At 39.5% G+C, this 20,015-nt stretch overlaps 1 protein-coding gene across 1 annotated transcript in view; it reads right to left on the bottom strand.

The window, feature by feature from the left end:
- The window catches only part of LOC306851763 (P2Y purinoceptor 14-like), a gene marked incomplete at both ends in the record, with an annotated part of 125,076 nt that extends 124,108 nt beyond the window's left edge, over positions 1-968 (bottom strand). Inside the window, one exon of the mRNA XM_079388199.1 lies at positions 616-968. Within this exon, the coding sequence (XP_079244325.1) occupies positions 616-968 (353 nt within the window). The remainder of the gene's footprint in view (positions 1-615) is intronic.
- Positions 969-20,015: the final 19,047 nt, after the last annotated feature.

Genomic DNA, 20,015 nt, shown 5'->3' with positions numbered 1-20,015 from the left:
TGTATATGTTTTTGTGTGTTATACACTGTTTTCTGCATGCTTATGATAGATCACTAATTAATATCACTTTAGCTGCATCATGTTTAGTTTCTATCGGTTCGTCTTCGGATGATCTAATTGAGAGTGAATATTACATGTTGATACTGTGACGGTTCCAGTGAGTAACCGGCTAATTCATTCATTACACATATATCTGCACAGTTTTGTTTATTTAACTGGTTTGCACTCTATCTGCCATGTGCCTTATGCCACTTTATTTATCTCTTTTTATTTTTCTACAATGTCCTCATTTTATATCTGTATAGTTGTATGTACATATGTTTAAACTGTATTTATCTGTATTTGAACGTCTACTGTCAGTGTCTTAAATGTTAACTGTATGCACCAAGGGTCTGAGAGTAACGCAATTTCAATTCTCTGTATGTATGTGCCGTACATGTGGAAGAATTGACAATAAAGCAGACTAGACTTGACTTGAAGTTATTTCATGGCATAAATATGTATGTCACTCAGAGACAGACATAGTTAGCTCGTCAAAAACGTTACATTAAGCTGTCACAATTTAATTGAAAATCAAGTAAATATTTTTTACCAGAAAAGGATGAACATCCATACCTGTTTGCAGCGATGTAGCCCATGAAGAGAATACTGGAGTACATGTTGAGGTAGGAAGCTGGAGCACCAAAGTTACAGTAGATACGCTGAATTTCCATTGAATTTCTAGCATATTTAGCGATGCGTAATATCAAACACAGGCACACAAACAAGTCGGCTATAGCCAGATTCTTCATATAGATTGTGATGCTGGATGGATTTGTAGCTTTGCAGAAGTACACATAAACTGTAATGCTGTTGAGCACCAGGCTTGCCAGAAAAATCACTGAGTATAAACATAGGAAGAACGGACGAGCTGGCATTTCAGACAAGCCACAAGCTCCTTCAGTTGAATTGGTTGCGTTTTGGTCCATGATGGTGCTGGACAGTGAACCAGAAATGGAATAGACTGGTACCCACTGCAAGAGAGATTGCAATATATTTGTACATATAACAATTGTATTATATATATATTCCATCAACATTTGCATTTAGTCTAAATGTAGGCAACTTTAAGACTGGAAATGTATTTTCTTGCCCGAAATACATTTTGAAATATATTTTGGTATATGAGGGTTGAAACTAAATATATATTTCTATTTCAAAAATATATTTCATAGAGATTTACTGTTTACAACATATATTTAAAATATATTTTGGTTACTTTTTTCAACTTTACAGGAGAGCCAAAACAGAATTTTACAATAGTTTGATCTGACTTTGTGTACTGATTTCAATTGTTTATAATAAAAATTTGTACACTCATGGATGAAAATACTTTTGCCAGTAGAAAGAATTAATTAAGAGCTTTCATTTGATTGATATATATATATATATATATTAGATTAGATTAGATTAGATTAGATTAGATTAGATTAGATTAGATTAGATTCAACTGTATTGTCATTGCACATGTAAGGTACAGGGCAACGAAATGCAGAAATGCATATATATATATATATATATATATATATATATATATATATATATATATATATATATATATATATATATATATATATACTGTATATATACACTTGTGCCTCCATTTCACCAAAAATGTAACTTACACCCTTCTGGTTCTCACCCCTAGTCTGACAGTCTCACCAGAAATAATGTTCATATTTTAGTCCACGTATCTTCGTTTCCTGTTCACTACCCTCAACCTCAATAAGGCCACAGTTTACCACACAGCCAATATGAATAAACGAATTCACAGCTCACAGACACACAAGTGATAATTTATGCTAACTTTTATTTTTCTCTGTGGTCCGTTGTTCAATAGATTTATTTCATGCTGTTCTAAAACACATCTCATTTTGCTTTTTTATTCTGAGAATCATGAAGCCACATACCCTCTTTGCTATATTGAGAAGAATGAAAATCATGATTAAAATTTGAGTTGGATTAATTTACTTAGAACTACTTTTGAGATACTTCTAGTTTCACATTACTTAAAACAAAGCAAGACTTACCGTAGCGCTCTACCTTGAGACTCTACAAATGAACACTGTCTGCCACTTCCTTAATAACAGGAACCTCATCTTGAGTTTGTCAAATGTTTTATATGACGCAATAAAATATTTGTTTGTTTGGTAAATGGAAATGGGAAGAAAGATAAATTTGCACATTAGAGCCAGTGTGGGAGTTAGTTACACTCCTTAACAGCAAGGTTGGAAGAATCTGTAAAGAGTATAAAGAATTTTTTCTTTTCCTTTTTTTTTTTTTTTTTGCTGCTCAAATGCGTAAGTTCCTCGTTTCACATTGTTATACTCCTCACCATATTGCATTCATCTAAATAAAGCCAAATGACCTCTCAGCTCAGTATTTACTTCAGCTTGTTTGCGGACCACCTCCGCATTAGTTCTTGCGTGTTTTCTCAGGACAGCGATGACCTCCGGCTCTTCTGGATTCTGACCCTCTTAGTCCCCTGGAATCAAGACAGCGTTTGTCTTTTTCAACTTTCCTCTTTACTGGGAAAATTTCCTTTTTTTTATGTTGGTCACTGTGGAGGTCGGGAAATCTCTGCCTTTGGTGTACCATAGACAGTAAAACAAGACATAAATAGTGTATAACAGAAAAGATCAAATTGCACGCATCACTTACAAAGCATGAAACATGCAGGTCAAATAACAAATGTCAATTTATTCAGACACAATTTTGTCTTTACCGTTCCAATACTTTTGAAGGGCAATGTATATATATATATATATATAGAGAGAGAGAGAGAGAGAGAGAGAGACAGTGTCATGCACTTACTTAGCCCTTTGTTGTATGTGTGTATATATATATATATATATATATACCTTTTTATCTTTGAATTTTCATAAACTGATCAAAAGTGACAGTAAAGACATGTATAATTCTAAAAAAGATTTTCTATTTGTCAAAGAATCCTGAAATGCACTACAACTGTAACTTAACATTGCAATGCAGCTCAATATTGATAATAATCAGAAATATTTCTTGAGCAGCAAATCAGCATAGAAGAATTCCGGAAGGATCATGTGACACTGAAGTTGAATGCATTATTTTGCATTTCAAATTTAAATTAAAATAGAGAACAGTTATTTTATATTGTAATATTATTTCACAGTATCGCTGTTTTTACTATATTTTTTATTAAATAAATGCAGCCTTGGAGAGCAGAAGAGCCTTCTTTCAAAAACATATGAGTTAAACCAGAGATCTTTTACTAAAATGGAAATAGTAATGCGTAAGACTAAAGCATTTTATAAATAAATCCATAAATGTATCCACAAGCAGAAATGATGGGCCCACACATGACATCATGCACATTGCAAAACTGTGATGGCTCTCGAGTCGCCTTCATAAAGCCAACAGCCTTCTTGTCATCAGATCTAACAAAAAAAAACAATAGGTGTTTTGTAAAAATTGAGAAAATAGTTATACAGAAACTGAAACTGGCAGATGAAGTAACCTGGGCACTCAGACTCAAATACTTTTCTAGACGGTGTGAAAAGGACTGTGTTTGCGCTTGTGTAAACTGGAAGGGAAAATTTTGGAAATTGCGTCTGTCACGGTACGCTGTGAAAAGCGCCGTGGAAAGACGAGGTCAGGGTCCAAGTGCAGGTAAGGCTCTTTAATCAAAACAAAAAAGGCCAACACGGCACAAAACAAAACAGAAAAAGGACTGGGATACAAAAACGGCAATGAGGTGCGTGTATCCCAGCCCAGAGCAAACACTCTAAACAGTATTAAACATTTGCCAAAACAGAATAACAATAACGCAACCAGGCAGAGTGGTGGCAGAGGGGAGACTAAATAGTCTGTGGCAATGGGGAACAGCTGCGGGTGTCATGAGTGTAACAGGTGTGTGTAATGTGACAGGTGTACGTGATGTGGCAGGTGTACGTGATGTGGCAGGTGTACGTGATTACGTGAGGTGAGTCCAGGTGGAAGGGAGATGGTGACCTCTGGTGGCGACAGGGAGAAGCGCAGGGCCCGGACTCGTGACATGACCCCTCCTTTAAGGAACGGCTTCTAGACGTTCCACAAGATCCTCCCAAAAGTCCAGAGGGAGGTGGAACAGGGGGAGGGATGGTGGGCCAGGCCCGTGTAGAGGAAGGGAACCTGGGCTCTGAGGCAGCGCCGGCGGGATGGAGACCCAGGGCAGAACCGGCGGCCACCACCGCAGTGAGTGTGGAGCTGCCACCCTGGAGCGGGCAATGGTGGGCTCCACCGCTTCGGGGGGCACATCAGGGTGGGGAACATCAGCAAACACCGCTCTCTCGGGGGCCTCGTGAGCGAGCACAGCTGTCTCGGGAGCCTCGTGAGCAAACACCGCTCTCTCGGGGGCTTCGTGAGGGAGCACAGCTGTCTCGGGAGGAACGTGAGCGAGCACAGCTGTCTCGGGAGGAACGTGAGCGAGCACAGCTGTCTCGGGAGGAACGTGAGCGAGCACAGCTGTCTCGGGAGGAACGTGAGCGAGCACAGCTGTCTCGGGAAGAACGTGAGCGAGCACAGCTGTCTCGGGAGGAACGTGAGCAAACACCGCTCTCTCGGGGGCTTCGTGAGCAAACACCGCTCTCTCGGGGGCTTCGTGAGCGAACATCATCGCCTCGGGAGGAACTTGAGCGAGCACAGCTGTCTCGGGAGGAACGTGAGCGGTCACCATCGCCTCGGGAACCTCGTGAGCGAACACCGCTCTCTCGGGGGCTTCGTGAGCGAACACCGCTCTCTCGGGGGCTTCGTGAGCGAACACCATCGCCTCGGGAGGAACGTGAGCGAGCACAGCTGTCTCGGGAGGAACGTGAGCGAGCACAGCTGTCTCGGGAGCCTCGTGAGCAAACACCGCTCTCTCGGGAGTCTCGTGAGCGAGCACAGCTGTCTCGGGAGCCTCGTGAGCGAGCACAGCTGTCTCGGGAGCCTCGTGAGCGAGCACAGCTGTCTCGGGAGCCTCGTGAGCGAGCACAGCTGTCTCGGGAGCCTCGTGAGCGAGCACAGCTGTCTCGGGAGGAATGTGGGCGGGCACCATCGCCTCGGGAGCTTCGTGAGCGAGCACAGCTGTCTCGGGAGGAACGTGAGCGAGCACAGCTGTCTCGGGAGGAACGTGAGCGGCCAACGCCGCTCGCACCGACATCAGCGAGGGTTCCCGCACACTGCGCATCAGACCAGGATGCTCCGGAAGCGGGCGCGAGGCACTGGGCGCGTCCGCCGCCATCTCCCCGGATCGCCGCCTCGGGAGAACTGTGAACGGGCTCCGCAGCTAACTCCAACCTGAAGGCTGAGCCGCTCACCTGCAGAGCCAGGTTAATGTAGTCCTCCAGCGACTCCCCGGGGTCCCAGTATGGTACCAGGGACTTGAAGGGCTCAGCCAGGCCTCCCCAGAAGAAGACCATGAGGCAGGTCTTCTCCGTCGCCGACTGACGAGCTCCTCCAATGAAGTCCCTGGCATAATCCTCCATGCTCCGGTCTCCCTGGCGGATGTGGAGGAACCGCCCTGCTGGACCCATCTTTGCTGGTTGCGTTCTGTCACGGTACGCCGTGAAAAGACGAGGTCAGGGTCCAAGTGCAGGGAAGTGCTCTTTAATTACAAAACAAAAGGCCAACACGGCACAAAACAAAACAGAAAAGGACTGGGATACAATAACTGCAATGAGGTGCGTGTATCCCAGCCCAGAGCAAACACTCTAAACAGTATTAAACATTTGCCAAAACAGAATAACAATAACGCAACCAGGCAGAGTGGTGGCAGAGGGGAGACTAAATAGTCTGTGGCAATGGGGAACAGCTGCGGGTGTCATGAGTGTAACAGGTGTGTGTAATGTGACAGGTGTACGTGATGTGGCAGGTGTACGTGATGTGGCAGGTGTACGTGATTACGTGAGGTGAGTCCAGGTGTAAGGGAGATGGTGACCTCTGGTGGCGACAGGGAGAAGCGCAGGGCCCGGACTCGTGACAGCGTCACTGTCTATTTGAAGTTTTGATTAACAGAAAGATGAGTCAAACATGTTGTGAAGTGACAGCAACTGAGTCTTGTGATTTGTTGGTTGATTGTGGTGTTTTACAGTCTAAAACATGTGTTTTAGTCTGGTCTCTGTCCTTGGTGCTGAACCACATCAGGTGTGCAGGCCGGACTCAGGCTGAATGCTGAATGTAGTGAATTCAGTAGAAACTGAAAGAAAGGTTGGGTTAGCTGTTTTCCCTAAGAGGAACAGTCCTTTGCCTTGACATGATAACATTATTTCTAGGAATGCAATAATATTTTTTCCTAAGAGTTGCTTAGGATATGATATATGTTGCTAGGAAATGCTTGTTTTGTTTACTGTGTTGAGACATGCTGAAGTTGCGTTTGGTCTTGTACTGTATCGCATACCTTGTCAGTGTCATGCACTTACTTAGATAAACATTAAAATGTGTTCAAGTGCTAGCAAAAGACAGTGTAAATAAATACTCTTTGAGAGAAGCAGTCAGTCAGCGGAAGTTAAAAGCAGATCGTAAGTGTATTTATTTCTTGTCTCAGTGTTTAGCACAGTTGTCGTTGCAAGGAAACGCTTGTTTTGTTTACTTTGTTGAGACGTGCTGAAGTTGCCTTTGGTCTCATACATACATATATATATATATATATATATATATATATATATATACGTAGATGCCTCATTAGCGACTGTTTCTATGGGCCGCTATACGTAAGCCATCCGCCATATTGCAGCGGTAAACTTGACGTCATTCACCACAGTAATCCGCCATCTCTATCTTTCTGTCGCTCAGCTCGGCTGTTCACTGAATGCTCTCTCCTCCATATCATGAGTAGACACGCCCCTTACTGCTGATTGGCTACAAGCTTGTTTTGGTACTCGGCCCTGACTCAGTTTTCTTAAACGTTTTTGAAAAATCGCTTACCCTGAACTGACCCTTTAATGTATATCAGTCACGCCTCTCTTCGTTCTCTGCCAATGTCTCCACTGCTAAAATGACATACTATCACAACAAAATTAGCAATTTGTCTAACTCTAGCATGCTCTTAAAAACGTTTTCCTCCCTCCTTTGTCCTCTTCCTCCCCTTCCTTCCTTCACCTAACTCTGACAGCTAATGACTTTGCCACATAAAATTAATACCTTTCAGTGCACAATTTTCCACACCACAATCTGTCAAGCACATTTTACCAGCAAACATACACTCGTTCACATCTTTCTCTTTACTCTCTGAGGAAGACGTTTCCAAACTCAACCTTTCTAATCATCCTACTACTTTCGATTTCGAATGCCATTGCTTAGCATCCATCTGGCGAATCTCCGCTCTCTACCCAACAAAACGGACAAACTCCTTTTGCTCTCCCGGACAAACAAGGATTTTTCTAACTCTGCTGCTCTGTGTTTCACGGAAACCTGGCTAAATGGCGACATACCGGACAGTGTACTACATCTACCTAATTTCCAGCTGATCAGAGCAGATCGTGACGCAGAATCAGCGTGGAAATCGCGCGGCGGCAGGACGTGCTTTTACCTCAACGAGAGGTGGTGTACAGATGTAACTGTGTTAAGCCTTTAAGACCTGCCATTGAACAGTTCCGCCAGAGTATATCTTAGTATTTTTACATGCTGTGCTGTCTATATCAATACAATCCTTAGACCCCCAATTTGAAGGATATATATGCAAGAAATCCATAGTTACTAGACAAATAGCTCAAAAGTTCAATAAACCAACAAAAAAAAAGAAATTAGATTTTTTTTTCAAAATATTTTACTAAATACAGAAATATCACAAATCTCAACCTCAAACTTGTCAGCGTAAAAAACTTGCATAAAACACATTGAAATTACATACAATTGATTTGGACTGATTACATAAATTTGTTTGTGAGATACACTCATTTTTATAAACCGATTTTTTTTTCAAACCGATAACATGTTGCTTTTGAGAGCAATGTTGATTGAACAACTAAAAAAGACTATGTAAAATAATAAGTTACACTTCTCTAAAATCTGTAATTTATCAGAAATAAAAATTCAGAAAGGCTGTGATAACACTTGTGACAGTTCCTGACCAGAATAATGCAGAGGGGCATGTGACATGCCTCACAGATGAATGGAGTGCATTTGTATTTGTGGTGTCAAAAAGACAACATTTTGCTTTTGAGAACGATATTGATTGAAAAATAAATGAATATATAAAGATCATCTCAGTTATTCTTGTCTAAAATTTTTTTAAACAAAATAAAACCCCACTAGAAAAGTCGGAGAGTTACTTGTCGTCGGACGCAAGTAACGTTAGTACTTACATACTTATTTTTTCATGCAGTCGTGACATTATGCACGCAAGTGTGTGATTGTGCTTGCATTTGTAAAGGTGCATTTGTGTGTATGCGTGAAAAAGAAAAGATGAAGCAACAGATTGCAATGATAAAGAGAGAGTGACGAATAGAACTCATTGAATAGTATGCACAGAACGTGATTACATCATAGTAGTCGTTGGAAAAAGTAACTAGAAACCTCAGATCTATATAACATGTGTGCAAAGACGTGCAATGTTTTTGTTAGTGTTTTTATTGAAAACGCATTTTATGCAATTTGTGCAGACTCATTAGAGGGTGAAAACAACGCAACAGGAGTATGTTGTAGGCTTGATTTGAATGTGCAACGTCTCTGATTTTGTATGCAAAAATAATTATTGCACTACCATTTTGGTTTCGGTTTCTATTGGCTTTTAAACTGAGACACGGTTAAAGATAGGGTTAAAGAAGATGTGCTGTTCAGATCTAGAAACGCTCTTCATTAACTGCAAGCCATTCTATTCGCCGCGGGAGTTCTGCTCGTTCATTCTCGTGAGTGTCTACATTCCACCGCAAGCGCACGTGAGCACAGCTTTACAGAAACTCGCTGATATGATCACAGACACAGAACAACAACACCCGGACTTTGTTTTAATCATTCTCAGGGGCTTTAATAAAGCCAATCTCTCCCGCAAACTGTCAAAATACAGGCAACACATCACATGTCCCACCAGAGACAGTAATATAATGGATCACTGTTACACAGCGATAAAGGACGCATATCACTCGGCTCCACGAGCAGCTTTAGGACTCTCTGATCACTGTTTGGTTCATCTTATTCTGTCCTACAGGCAGAAACTTAAATCTGCAAAACCTGTATTAACCTGTTTAACTTTCGCCCCCCCCCCCCCCCCCCCCCCCCATTTGGGGCCTCACAGGTGAAAATAACCTACCTAAATTAAAATGGTAACAGTTCCTGACAAAGTGTGCTACACAAACAAAGTAGGTATCTTTGGAAAGTAGACACTCTAGGCTTTACTATCCATCATCCAGAGTTGATAATGCTCAAAAAGATAAAAAGTTATAGACACTGACGTGCCTTGAAAAATGTTTTTCCACACTGAATGTTTTTTTTTATTTCATATACAAATACATGAAATAAGTCCTGGAGCAATCCAGAAAAGTAATGGATTGAAAGCCACGTGTCTCATGAGTTTATATTTCAAATTTGAAGACGATACCATGAAAAATGAGATTCCTGCACTATTTTTTCTGAAAATATTTATAGTCCCCCCAGACCCTCTGTTTGAGGAAAAATAACCACCAGAATTGCAGTATTGCAGAATTATACAAACTATTTTAGTCATTATACATATTCATGACATGATCATACAGTCAGTAATCGCACGCTGATGTGCTTCCATACAGATGATAATCATATAGATGGGCCATATAATCAATAATAGCTGATCATTGAATCACAATGATAGCCGTCATAGAGTCGGTAATAAACACGCTGATGTCCGTCCATACGTATGATAATCATGCAGATACGGCCACATTCCCCACACAATACATATAAAAAATGTAGAAGAAAAAAAAAAAGCAGATCGCTAAGTTACGCCCCGCTCAGATGACGCACAGCGTGCGTCACTCAGGAGAGAGCGCCAAATTCAAATAAAGTATATTACGGTTTTCTGAGACTTTTTTTTCCGTGGACGGCCTCATTCTGTTTGTAAAACTGTATGCTACAGCACCGTGTTGTTTTTTTACCACCAAGACGCTGTTTTTGAGCATAATTTATTCCATAACTGACACGAACAATAACTCTCCTGAAGAAATGAAATGTAAACAAAGGAATATTCATCCTTATTACAACGTTATTGTTTCGCTGGACTAAAAGTGCTCACTGGGATGTTGTTCTGTGGACCCTTACCTCTCTAACTAAACTGGGATTTCAGCAGTGGACGCGTTTGTGACTCGTTATTACAATGAATCTGGTACGTACTGCTTTTTTATTCTGCATGTTTTGATGTGTACTGCTTACGCAAATGTAGCAAATACATTAATTATAAGCTTTCCATCGGAAAACAGCGATCTGTCATCGATGCTTGAGGCTTAGACCTTCAGAATGATATATAGTTTGTCAAGATTAATGATATTCTTTCACGTTAAATTCATTCATAAACATTAAACTAGTGGGGAAAAAAACGCTTCAGTGCGCCGTCGCTCTGGCAAACGTTAACAGGTTAAGAACTGTTAAAAGATGGACTAATGAAACAGAGCGGGATTTACAAGCCTGTTTCTCTCTTACTGATTGGACTGTTTTTGAAAATGCTGCCAACGATCTGGACTATCTCACAGAGACTGTAACATTTTATATCAGTTTCTGTGAGGATATGTGCATTTCTACCAGGACTCATTTAACCTGCAACAATGACAAACCATGGTTCAAACCAGCTCCGTCAGGCCAAAGAAGATGCTTACAGAAAGGGGGATAAAGTCTTGTATAAACAGGCCACATACACACTGGAAAAGGAGATCAGAGTGGTAAAGAGGAATTATTCTTCTATGAAAGATATCACCAGTTACAAGTCACCATCCCCCAGCGCTCTGGAGAATCAACAACTGGCAGACGATTTGAATGACTTTTACTGTACGTTTGAAAAAGCAACCCACACCCGCCCTGAACACCTCTCCACACAACCATTAACACCTCCAGCAACCCCCCTCTCCCCCACACCTACAATTCAAATCAGTGAAGATGACGTGTGCACTGCAAAACCCAACAAGTTAGGGTAACTCAAACCGTTTGAGTAAACAAATTCCCCTGGGTTTAAACCATGTAAGTGTTAAAACTTGCAGTTAAGTAATTAAGTGATTAATTAAGTGCTGTTTGAGCATTAGTGATGAACACCTGCTGTTAACAAACAGAATCACTGAAGAAAAGAGAAACACCATCGCCTTAGATGAAATCAACTGAAATAAAATGAATTAAATCTCTCAAAATCTGATTAAACAACCCCACAAACCACATCACCAGCTCCACTTATTAATAACCAGACTGAGACATCTACAGAAGATCTTATTGAGAATTAACTAAGGTTTAGATGTTGATTTATTTTCATTTGAAGTAACCATGTTTGAGATCAGTGTCTGCTTTAGTTGCGCTCTTGACATTTGTGTTAGGTTTTTTTTTCCTTCGGTTGTTGTAACTATGTGTTGCTCGAACGTATTTGTTACAACTCAAAAGCCCAGAGAAAATGATCAGTAGTTGGTTGCTGTATATTTGTAATGAGAATTATTCGTTAGTGAACTGATCTCATTTAGAGACAGCATAGACTCAACGTGTGTCTAATCTCTGATTAAATGGATGTTGCATTGATTATAGTGAAAATGATTCTAAGACCAAGTGGTTCTGTGACGGTCAGTTAATATACTTTCCAAACAGTTTGTCCACAAAAAAAGTTTTAATCAATTGCAGCAGCAAGACTCACACAGACATCAAGAATCAGTTTGTGAACCTCAAAAATGGTGACCATTAAAAAAACAAAAAAAAACAATCATGCAGCAATGCATGCTGGGAGCCACTGATAAATTTTGTCCTATGCTAGTACCCAGCATGCATTGCAACATGATTATTATTTTATTTTTATTTTTAAATGGTCACCATTGTTGAGGTTCATAAGATGATTCTTAATGTCTGTGTGAGTCGAGCTGATGCCATAGATTGAAACTTTTTTTGTGGACAAAGTGTTTGGAAAGTCCATTTTGTTAACAGACTTCCACGGAACTGCTGGCACTTAGAATTAGTGATGGGATTTACGGCTCTTTGAGGGGATCCGGATCTTGGCGATCTGTTCCTTTCAAAGAGCCGTTCAAAAGAATAATATTTAGTCAGTTTTAAGAAGCCAGCTTGGGGACATCTCAGTTTATCCTGGAAATAATCACTGGGAGGAATGATGAGGTGAGATTTGTAGTCAAATAATTAAAACTCAGATATCACACACCAATATCTGAGTTTGAATTATTCTGAAATATTGATTATTACCTCATGTGACGGCAGCGTGCACAAGTCATGGCTCCGCTCCTACCCAATGACAGAGGCACGCAGGGTTTTTTTTATAGCTTCTTTTAGTGAACTCAACTGAAATAACTTCAGAGCACTCATAATTATTAGTTTTACAAAACTTAAATGGTTTAAGGTAATAAGTTTCATCAAACGGTTTGAGTTAGCTTAACTTGTCGGGTTTTTAAGGCAATCAGTTTACTCAAACAGTTTGAGTCACCCTAACTTGTTGGGTTTTACAGTGTACACTGTAAAACCCATCACTGTAAAACCCAACAAGTTAGGGTGACTCAAACTGTTTGAGTAAACTGATTGCCTTAAAAACCCGACAAGTTAAACTAACTCAAACCGTTTGATGAAACTAATTACCTTAAACAGTTTAAGTTTTGTAAAACTAACAATTATGAGTGCTCTGAACTTATTTCAGTTGAGTTCACTAAAAGAAGATATACCCGACAAGTCACGGTAACTCAAACTGTTTGAGTAAACCAATTGCCTTAAAAACCCGACAAGTTAAGCTAACTCAAACCGTTTGAGGAAACTTATTACCTTAAACCATTTAAGTTTCTTAAAACTAACAATTATGAGTACTCTGAATTTCAGTTGAGTCCACTAAGTAATTAAGTGATTAATGAAGTGCTGATTGAACATTAGTGATGAACACCTGCTGTTAACAACCAGAATCACTGACAGAAAAAAGAAACACAAGAACTAACTGAAATCAACTGAAATAAAATACATTAAATCTCAAGATCTAAACAACCCCACAAACAGCATCACCAGCTCCACTTATTAATAACCAGACTGACTTTATTTCTGTCAGACATCTACAGAAGATCTTATTGAGAATTAACTAAGGTTTAGATGTTGATTTATTTTCATTTGAAGTAACCATGTTAGAGATCAGTGTCTGCTTTAGTTGGGCTCTTGACCCTTGAAGTTACTTCTTTCTTTTTTTTCTCTGGCTGTTGTAAGCATGTGTTTCTCGATCATATTTGTTGCAACTCAAAAGCCCAGAAAAAATGATCAGTAGTTGATTGTTACATATTTATAGTGACAATCATCTATTAATGAACTGATCTCATTGAGAGTGAACGTAGACTCAACATCCATTTAAGCAGAGAGTAGACACAATCTAATCTCTGCTTAAAATAATGTTGTATTGATTGTAGTGAAAGTGATTCTAAGAGCTAACGGTCCCATGGCAGTCTGTTAATAAAAAGGATTTTCCAGACAGTTTGTCCACAAAAAAAGTTTTAATCTATGGCATCAATTTGACTCACACAGACATTAAGAATCAGCTTATGAACCTCAACCATGGTGACCATTTAAAAATAAAAATAAAATAATAATCATGTTGCAATGCATGCTGGGTACACTAGCATAGGACAAAACTCATCAGTGGCTTTTTTTAATGGTCACCATTGTTGAGGTTCATAAGCTGACTCTTGATGTCTGTGTGAGTCCAACTGATGCCATAGATTTAAACTTTTTTGTGGACAAACTGTTTGGAAAGTTCTCTATATTAACTGACTGTCACAAAATCCCTTTCTCTATAATCCATACAACATCCATTTAAGCAGAGATTAGACACACAATGAGTCTATCTTCACTCTCAATGAGATCAGTTCATTAACAGATGACTGTCATTATAAATGTATAACAACCGATCATTTTCGCTGGACTTTTAAGTTGCAACAAACATGTTCGAGAAACACTTGCTTACAACAGCCAGAGAAAAAAGAAAAAAACAAACTCAAGGGTCAAGAGCCCAACTAAAGCAGACACTGATCTCAAACATGGTTACTTCAAATGAAACAATAAATCAACATCTAAACCTTAGTTAATTCTCAATAAGATCTTCTGTAGATGTCTCAGTCTGGTTATTAATAAGTGGAGCTGGTGATGTGGTTTGTGGGGTTGTTTAATCAGATTTTGAGAGATTTAATGTATTTTCTTTCAGTCTATTCAGTTTATTTAGTTCATCTAAGGCCATGGTGTTTCTCTTTTCTTCAGTGATTCTGTTTGTTAACAGCAGGTGTTCATCACTAATGCTCAATCAGCACTTAATTAATCACTCAATTACTTAACTGCAAGTTTTAACACTTACATGGTTTAAACCAAAGGGAATTTGTTTACTCAAACAGTTTGAGTCACCCTAACTTGTTGGGTTTTACAGTGTACAGAGCAAACAGGTCTGTGGATGATGCTGTCAATGTGGGACTGCACTTCATCCTGCAGCATCTGGACATACCAGAGACTTACTTCAGCTCCGCTTTTAACACCATCATCACAGACACCCTTCAGAATAAACTGTCTCAGCTCTCCGTCCCCACCTCCGTCTGTCAGTGGATCACCAGCTTCCTGACAGACAGACAGCAGTTAGTAAAGCTTGGTAAATCCACATCCAGCACTTGTACCATCAGCACTGGAGCTCCTCAGGGCTGTGTTCTCTCCCCACTGCTCTTCTCCCTCTACACCAACGACTGCACATCTAAAGATCCCTCTGTCAAGCTCCTGAAGTTTGCAGATGACACCACACTGATCGGCCTCATTCAGGATGGTGACGAGTCTGCTTACAGACAGGAGGTTAAGGAGCTGGCTGTATGGTGCAGTCTTAACAACCTGGAGCTGAACACACTCAAAACTGTGGAGATGATCGTGGACTTCAGGAGAAACCCCCCTGCACTCCCCCCACTCACCATCATGAACAGCACTGTAACAACAGTGGAGTCATTCAGATTCCTGGGCACCACCATCTCACAGGACCTGAAGTGGGACAATCACATTGACTCTATTTTGAAAAAGGCTCAGCAGAGGTTGTACTTCCTTCGCCTGCTGAGGAAGTTCAACCTGCCACAGGAGCTGCTGAAACAATTCTACTCTGCCATCATTGAATCTACCCTCTGCCCTTCAATAACTGTCTGGTTCAGCTCAGCTACCAAATCTGACCTCAGAAAACTATGGAGAGTAGTCCGGACTGCTGAGCGAATCATTGGTACAACCCTCCCCACTCTCCAAGAACTGTACTCATCCAGAGTGAACAAAAGGGCTGGTAAAATCACTCTGGACCCCTCTCATCCAGACCTCTATAGCAGTCTCTCTGTTGCACTGTGGAGCTTCTGTCACTAAAACAAATTCCTTGTATGTGTAAACATACTTGGCCAATAAAGCTCACTCTGATTCTGATTCTGATTAACCACCAGATCCTCCTGTCAACCCTATTGGCAAAGGGCATCTCAGAAGCCGCACTCCAGTGGTTTTAGTCTTACCTCTCAGATAGGTCCTTCAATGTATCTTGGAGAGGTGAGCTGTCCAAGTCGCATCATCTAACTACTGGGGTGCCTCAGGGCTCAGTTCTTGGAACACTTCTCTTCTCTGTCTACATGGCATCACTAGGATCTGTCATTCAGAATCATGGCTTTTCATACCACTGCTATGCTGATGACACTCAACTCTATCTCTAATTCCATCCTGATGATCCGACAATAGCTGCTCACATCTCAGCTTGTCGAACAGACATTTCATGCTGGATGAAGAACCATCACCTTCAACTTAACCTTGCCAAGACCGAACTGCTTGAGGTTCCAGCAAACCCATTTTTTCATCACAATTTCACCATCCAGTTAGGCACATCAACCATAACTCTTTCAAAAACAGCCATAATCCTTGGAGTTGTGATTGATGATCAGCTGACTTTCTCAGACCGCATTGCTAAAACTGCCCGGTCCTGCAGATTTGCTTTATTCAGCATCAAGAAGATCAGGCTCTTTCTTTTGGAACATGCTTCACAACTCCTTGTTCAAGCTCTTGTTCTGTCCAGGCTGGACTATTGCAATGATCTCTTGGCAGGTCTTCCAGCCAGTTCTATCAAACCTTTACAATTAATCCAGAACGCGACAGCAAGATTAATTTTTAATTAGCCAAAAACAATGCACGTCACAACTCTGTTTATCAATTTGCACTGGCTACCAATAGCTGCTTGCATAAAATTAAAGGCATTGATGTTTCCCTACAAAACCACCACTGGCTCTGCACCCTTTTACCTAAATCCCTTACCTCTAGAAGTTTGCGTTCTGCGAGTGAATGCCGCTTTATTGTGCCATCCCAAAGAGGCACAAAATCACTTTCACAGACTTTTAAGTTAAATGTTCCCTCCTGGTGGAATGACCTGCACAACTCAATCCGAGCAGCTGAAACCTTAGCCATCTTCAAGAATAGGCTAAAAACACATCTCTTCCATCTTTATTTGACCCACTAACTCTAGCACTCTCTATTCTAATTCTAGTCTTAAAAACTTTTAGACTTGCACTCTATTCATTTAGTAACTGCTTATTTTCTTTAAAAAAAAAAAAACATTAGCTTCTCTATTCTTTTTGTATGCTATCTACTTGTTTTCTTTTTATTTATTATACAATTAACAAAAGCAAAAAAAATGCCTCTAATACTAGCTTGCTCTATTCTTTTTCTATTATATCTGTTTTCTTTTTATTTATTATATAATTAAAAAAAAACTTGCTACATGTACTACGTTAAGCTAACTGAGACTTGTTATAGCACTTACATGTCATTGCTGTTTTTGTTGATTTTGATTGCTGCCATTGTCTTCATTTGTAAGTTGCTTTGGATAAAAGCGTCTGCTAAATGACTAAATGTAAATGTAAACATGATAGTTTATCATGTGTACACCCATGCTATATAATGAGTCAATAATGGCCAAAGAAACTAGTGCAACAAGTGCAAAAGTGCTATTTAGTCGTATTAAAATTGTATGCCTTTCAGGGTTATGCACATTATACTGTACATGTTAATGTATATGAAAACCACAAAAATAAGAAAAACATTATCAAAAGTCATTACACACATGGGAAAATACAGAACAGAAACTCAATTCTCTTATCTAAAAAGTCTTGAATATTTACTAACAGTAACACTTTAGTATAGTGACCAATTCTCACTATTAACTAGTTGCTTACAAGCATGCCTATTATTAATATTGGCTGTTTATTAGTGCTTATAATGCACATATTCTGCATGACCATATTCTACATGCCTAATCCTACCCAATACCTAAATTTAACAACTATTGTATTAACTATTAATATGACGCTAATGGGGAGTTTATTGAGCCAAAAGTCGTAGTTAATGGTTTGTTAATTGTGAGAATTGCACCTTAAAATAAAGTGTGATCTCACTAACTACTTCACTGAAAAAGATGCATTATATTTTTGATATTGTCTATTCAGTGTGAACATATGGAATAAGTACGGTCAGACATATGACCTAGTGGTTAGTGCGCATGATCTGACCTATTAGACTATGCCATTCATGTGGATAACAGGAGGTAAAGTCCGGCTCACTCCATTTCCCAAGCCTGACCGCCCTTTAAACCGCATTAGATTCTTCTTTTTTTTTCTTCTGTATTGCATCTTCCAAGAAAAAGGCCAAAAATGCAATGACATGTACTGTATCATCTCAAATGAGTGATTTAGTGAGTGTGTGTCTGTCTTTAACTTCCTCTTGCTGTTTCCTTTTTGTCACTGCTGTATCTCTACAGCATCAAAGTCTGCCAATAATGTTGCTTGCTTTGCATTAATTTTTTAGGAAGTATGTGGAAGATCAAAATAAATGCACATCTGACCGCATAAATTAGCTTCTTTTCAGGCACTGAAAGTCTCTTTTCTGCAACGCAAAATAAGGAACTTGCTTATAATTCTTTTTTTTTTTTTGTATTTCATGGAACACAGAAAGTCAAATAGGTTTGAAATGACATGAGGGTGAATGAATATATTTTTATATTTCTAGTGATATATTCCTTTAAAGGAAAATTTTGTCAAAAAAATGAACATTTGCTGAAATTTACACAGCAAAATCCCTGATGTTAAATTAACACTACTGATTGTCTATTGCAGAGTGTTAAAAGTAACACTGAAGCAGTGTTAAAGTTAATGAGGTAATTAAGAGATTCATTGAGTTCTGATTGGCCATTATTGAACACACACACCTGATGTTAACAAGCAGAATCACCAAAGAAAATCACAATTATTAAGTCACCATTATAGTGGTCAGTGTTTACTTTAGTTGGGCTCTTGACCCTTGACTTTTCAATATTGTTTTATTTGGCTGATATAGCTGAATTGTAACAGCCAAACAAGCAAAGAACAAAAGTCATCAGGTGGTGGTTATTACGTTCTAACATAATCATTATTCGATCTGAATCATTGAACTCATTTAAAGTTGGTATCACTTGTTAGCTTTTAACTATGAGTTTTTCCCTCAATAAATTCTTAATTTGCTGCTTAATAGTACTTAGTAAGGTAGTTGTTAAGTTTAGGTGTTGGATAGGATTAGGGAAGTAGAATAAGGCATTAATATGTGCTTAATAGAACTAATTAATTAGAACTAATACATTGCTAATGTGCTAGTAATATACATGCTAATAAGCAACTAATAGGTGTAACCGTAAAATAAAGTGTTACCTTAAAGTCTAATCGCTGAGTTAAATGTCCTTTATTGACTACAACAGCCTTGTGTTTCTACAGCAAAAGACTGTATTTTCTATAAATTATGAAAGGATTTTGTAACATTTTGACCAATCAGACACACAATTTTGCATTTGATTTAACAAATCAATTAGTTATTAGAATAACAAATGGTCACAGAGACCCCCAACCTAATACACATACTGGTGCTGGTGTGTCCGTCAACAACTCCAGGTCCCTGGTTTCATGGCAACCCATCTGATAACACTTGTTGTATTGCTCAATGGAATGCGAGTAGAGCAACACTTCCTCTTAGGAAAGACACATTACGTCATGAAATTAAATTTTCTCTAATTAATTCATAGAAAACCCTTTCTTTGAATGAACACACATATCTTCAGGTCATTGTGTATATTATTACTGTTCTTGTATATGTTTTTGTGTATTGTACACCATTTTATGCATGCTTGTGATAGATCACTAGTTAATATCACTCTAGCTATATCACTCAATTCGTCTTCGGATGATCTAATTGAGAGTGAATATTACACGTTGATACCTATGCAACATATTAGTGTCTTAAGAATCTTTAGAAGTTTGTGCATTAAACCAGCTGAATTACCTATGCAAATTACCATGTCCAGAGATAAAGGATCGTAAAACTTTCCCTCCAAAAATCCAGGACTCCATTGGGTATTTGACACACCAGAGGTATGACCTCTATAGCAGATAAAGCTCCCACTTCAGAGATGCCCGGCCGTCTGCGGTTTTGTTAGATCCTAAGAGGATGTGAGCTAGAACTTTTTCTGGACCCTCTAAGTTTTCCTTGGACCTCAGCAGATCTCTTTCTTAGCTTTTTTTCCATTCAACACTTGGAAGAACATTTCTACCTCAGAACATCTTGGGAATTCATTACTCTTCAACCCGGAAGAACGTGATCGGGAGTCCAAAACTTTGAAACCATTAAGACTTTCATCTGAGACTGCATTCCGGACACTCGACCCGACCAAAGGCAGTGCAAGTATAACATTTAACTAAACGAAACAGAGGTTTAGTATAAGTTATAGACCCCATTATAAATGGTGCTGATGGTTTTACTGATGGTGGTTAAATGACTTTCTCCACAACTGCATT

This window comes from Barbus barbus (assembly GCF_936440315.1).
Source record: "Barbus barbus genome assembly, chromosome: 31".
Taxonomy (NCBI): Eukaryota; Metazoa; Chordata; class Actinopteri; order Cypriniformes; family Cyprinidae; genus Barbus; species Barbus barbus.
Note: the sequence above shows the minus strand (reverse complement) of the source record. Positions and strands in the feature narration are given on the sequence as shown.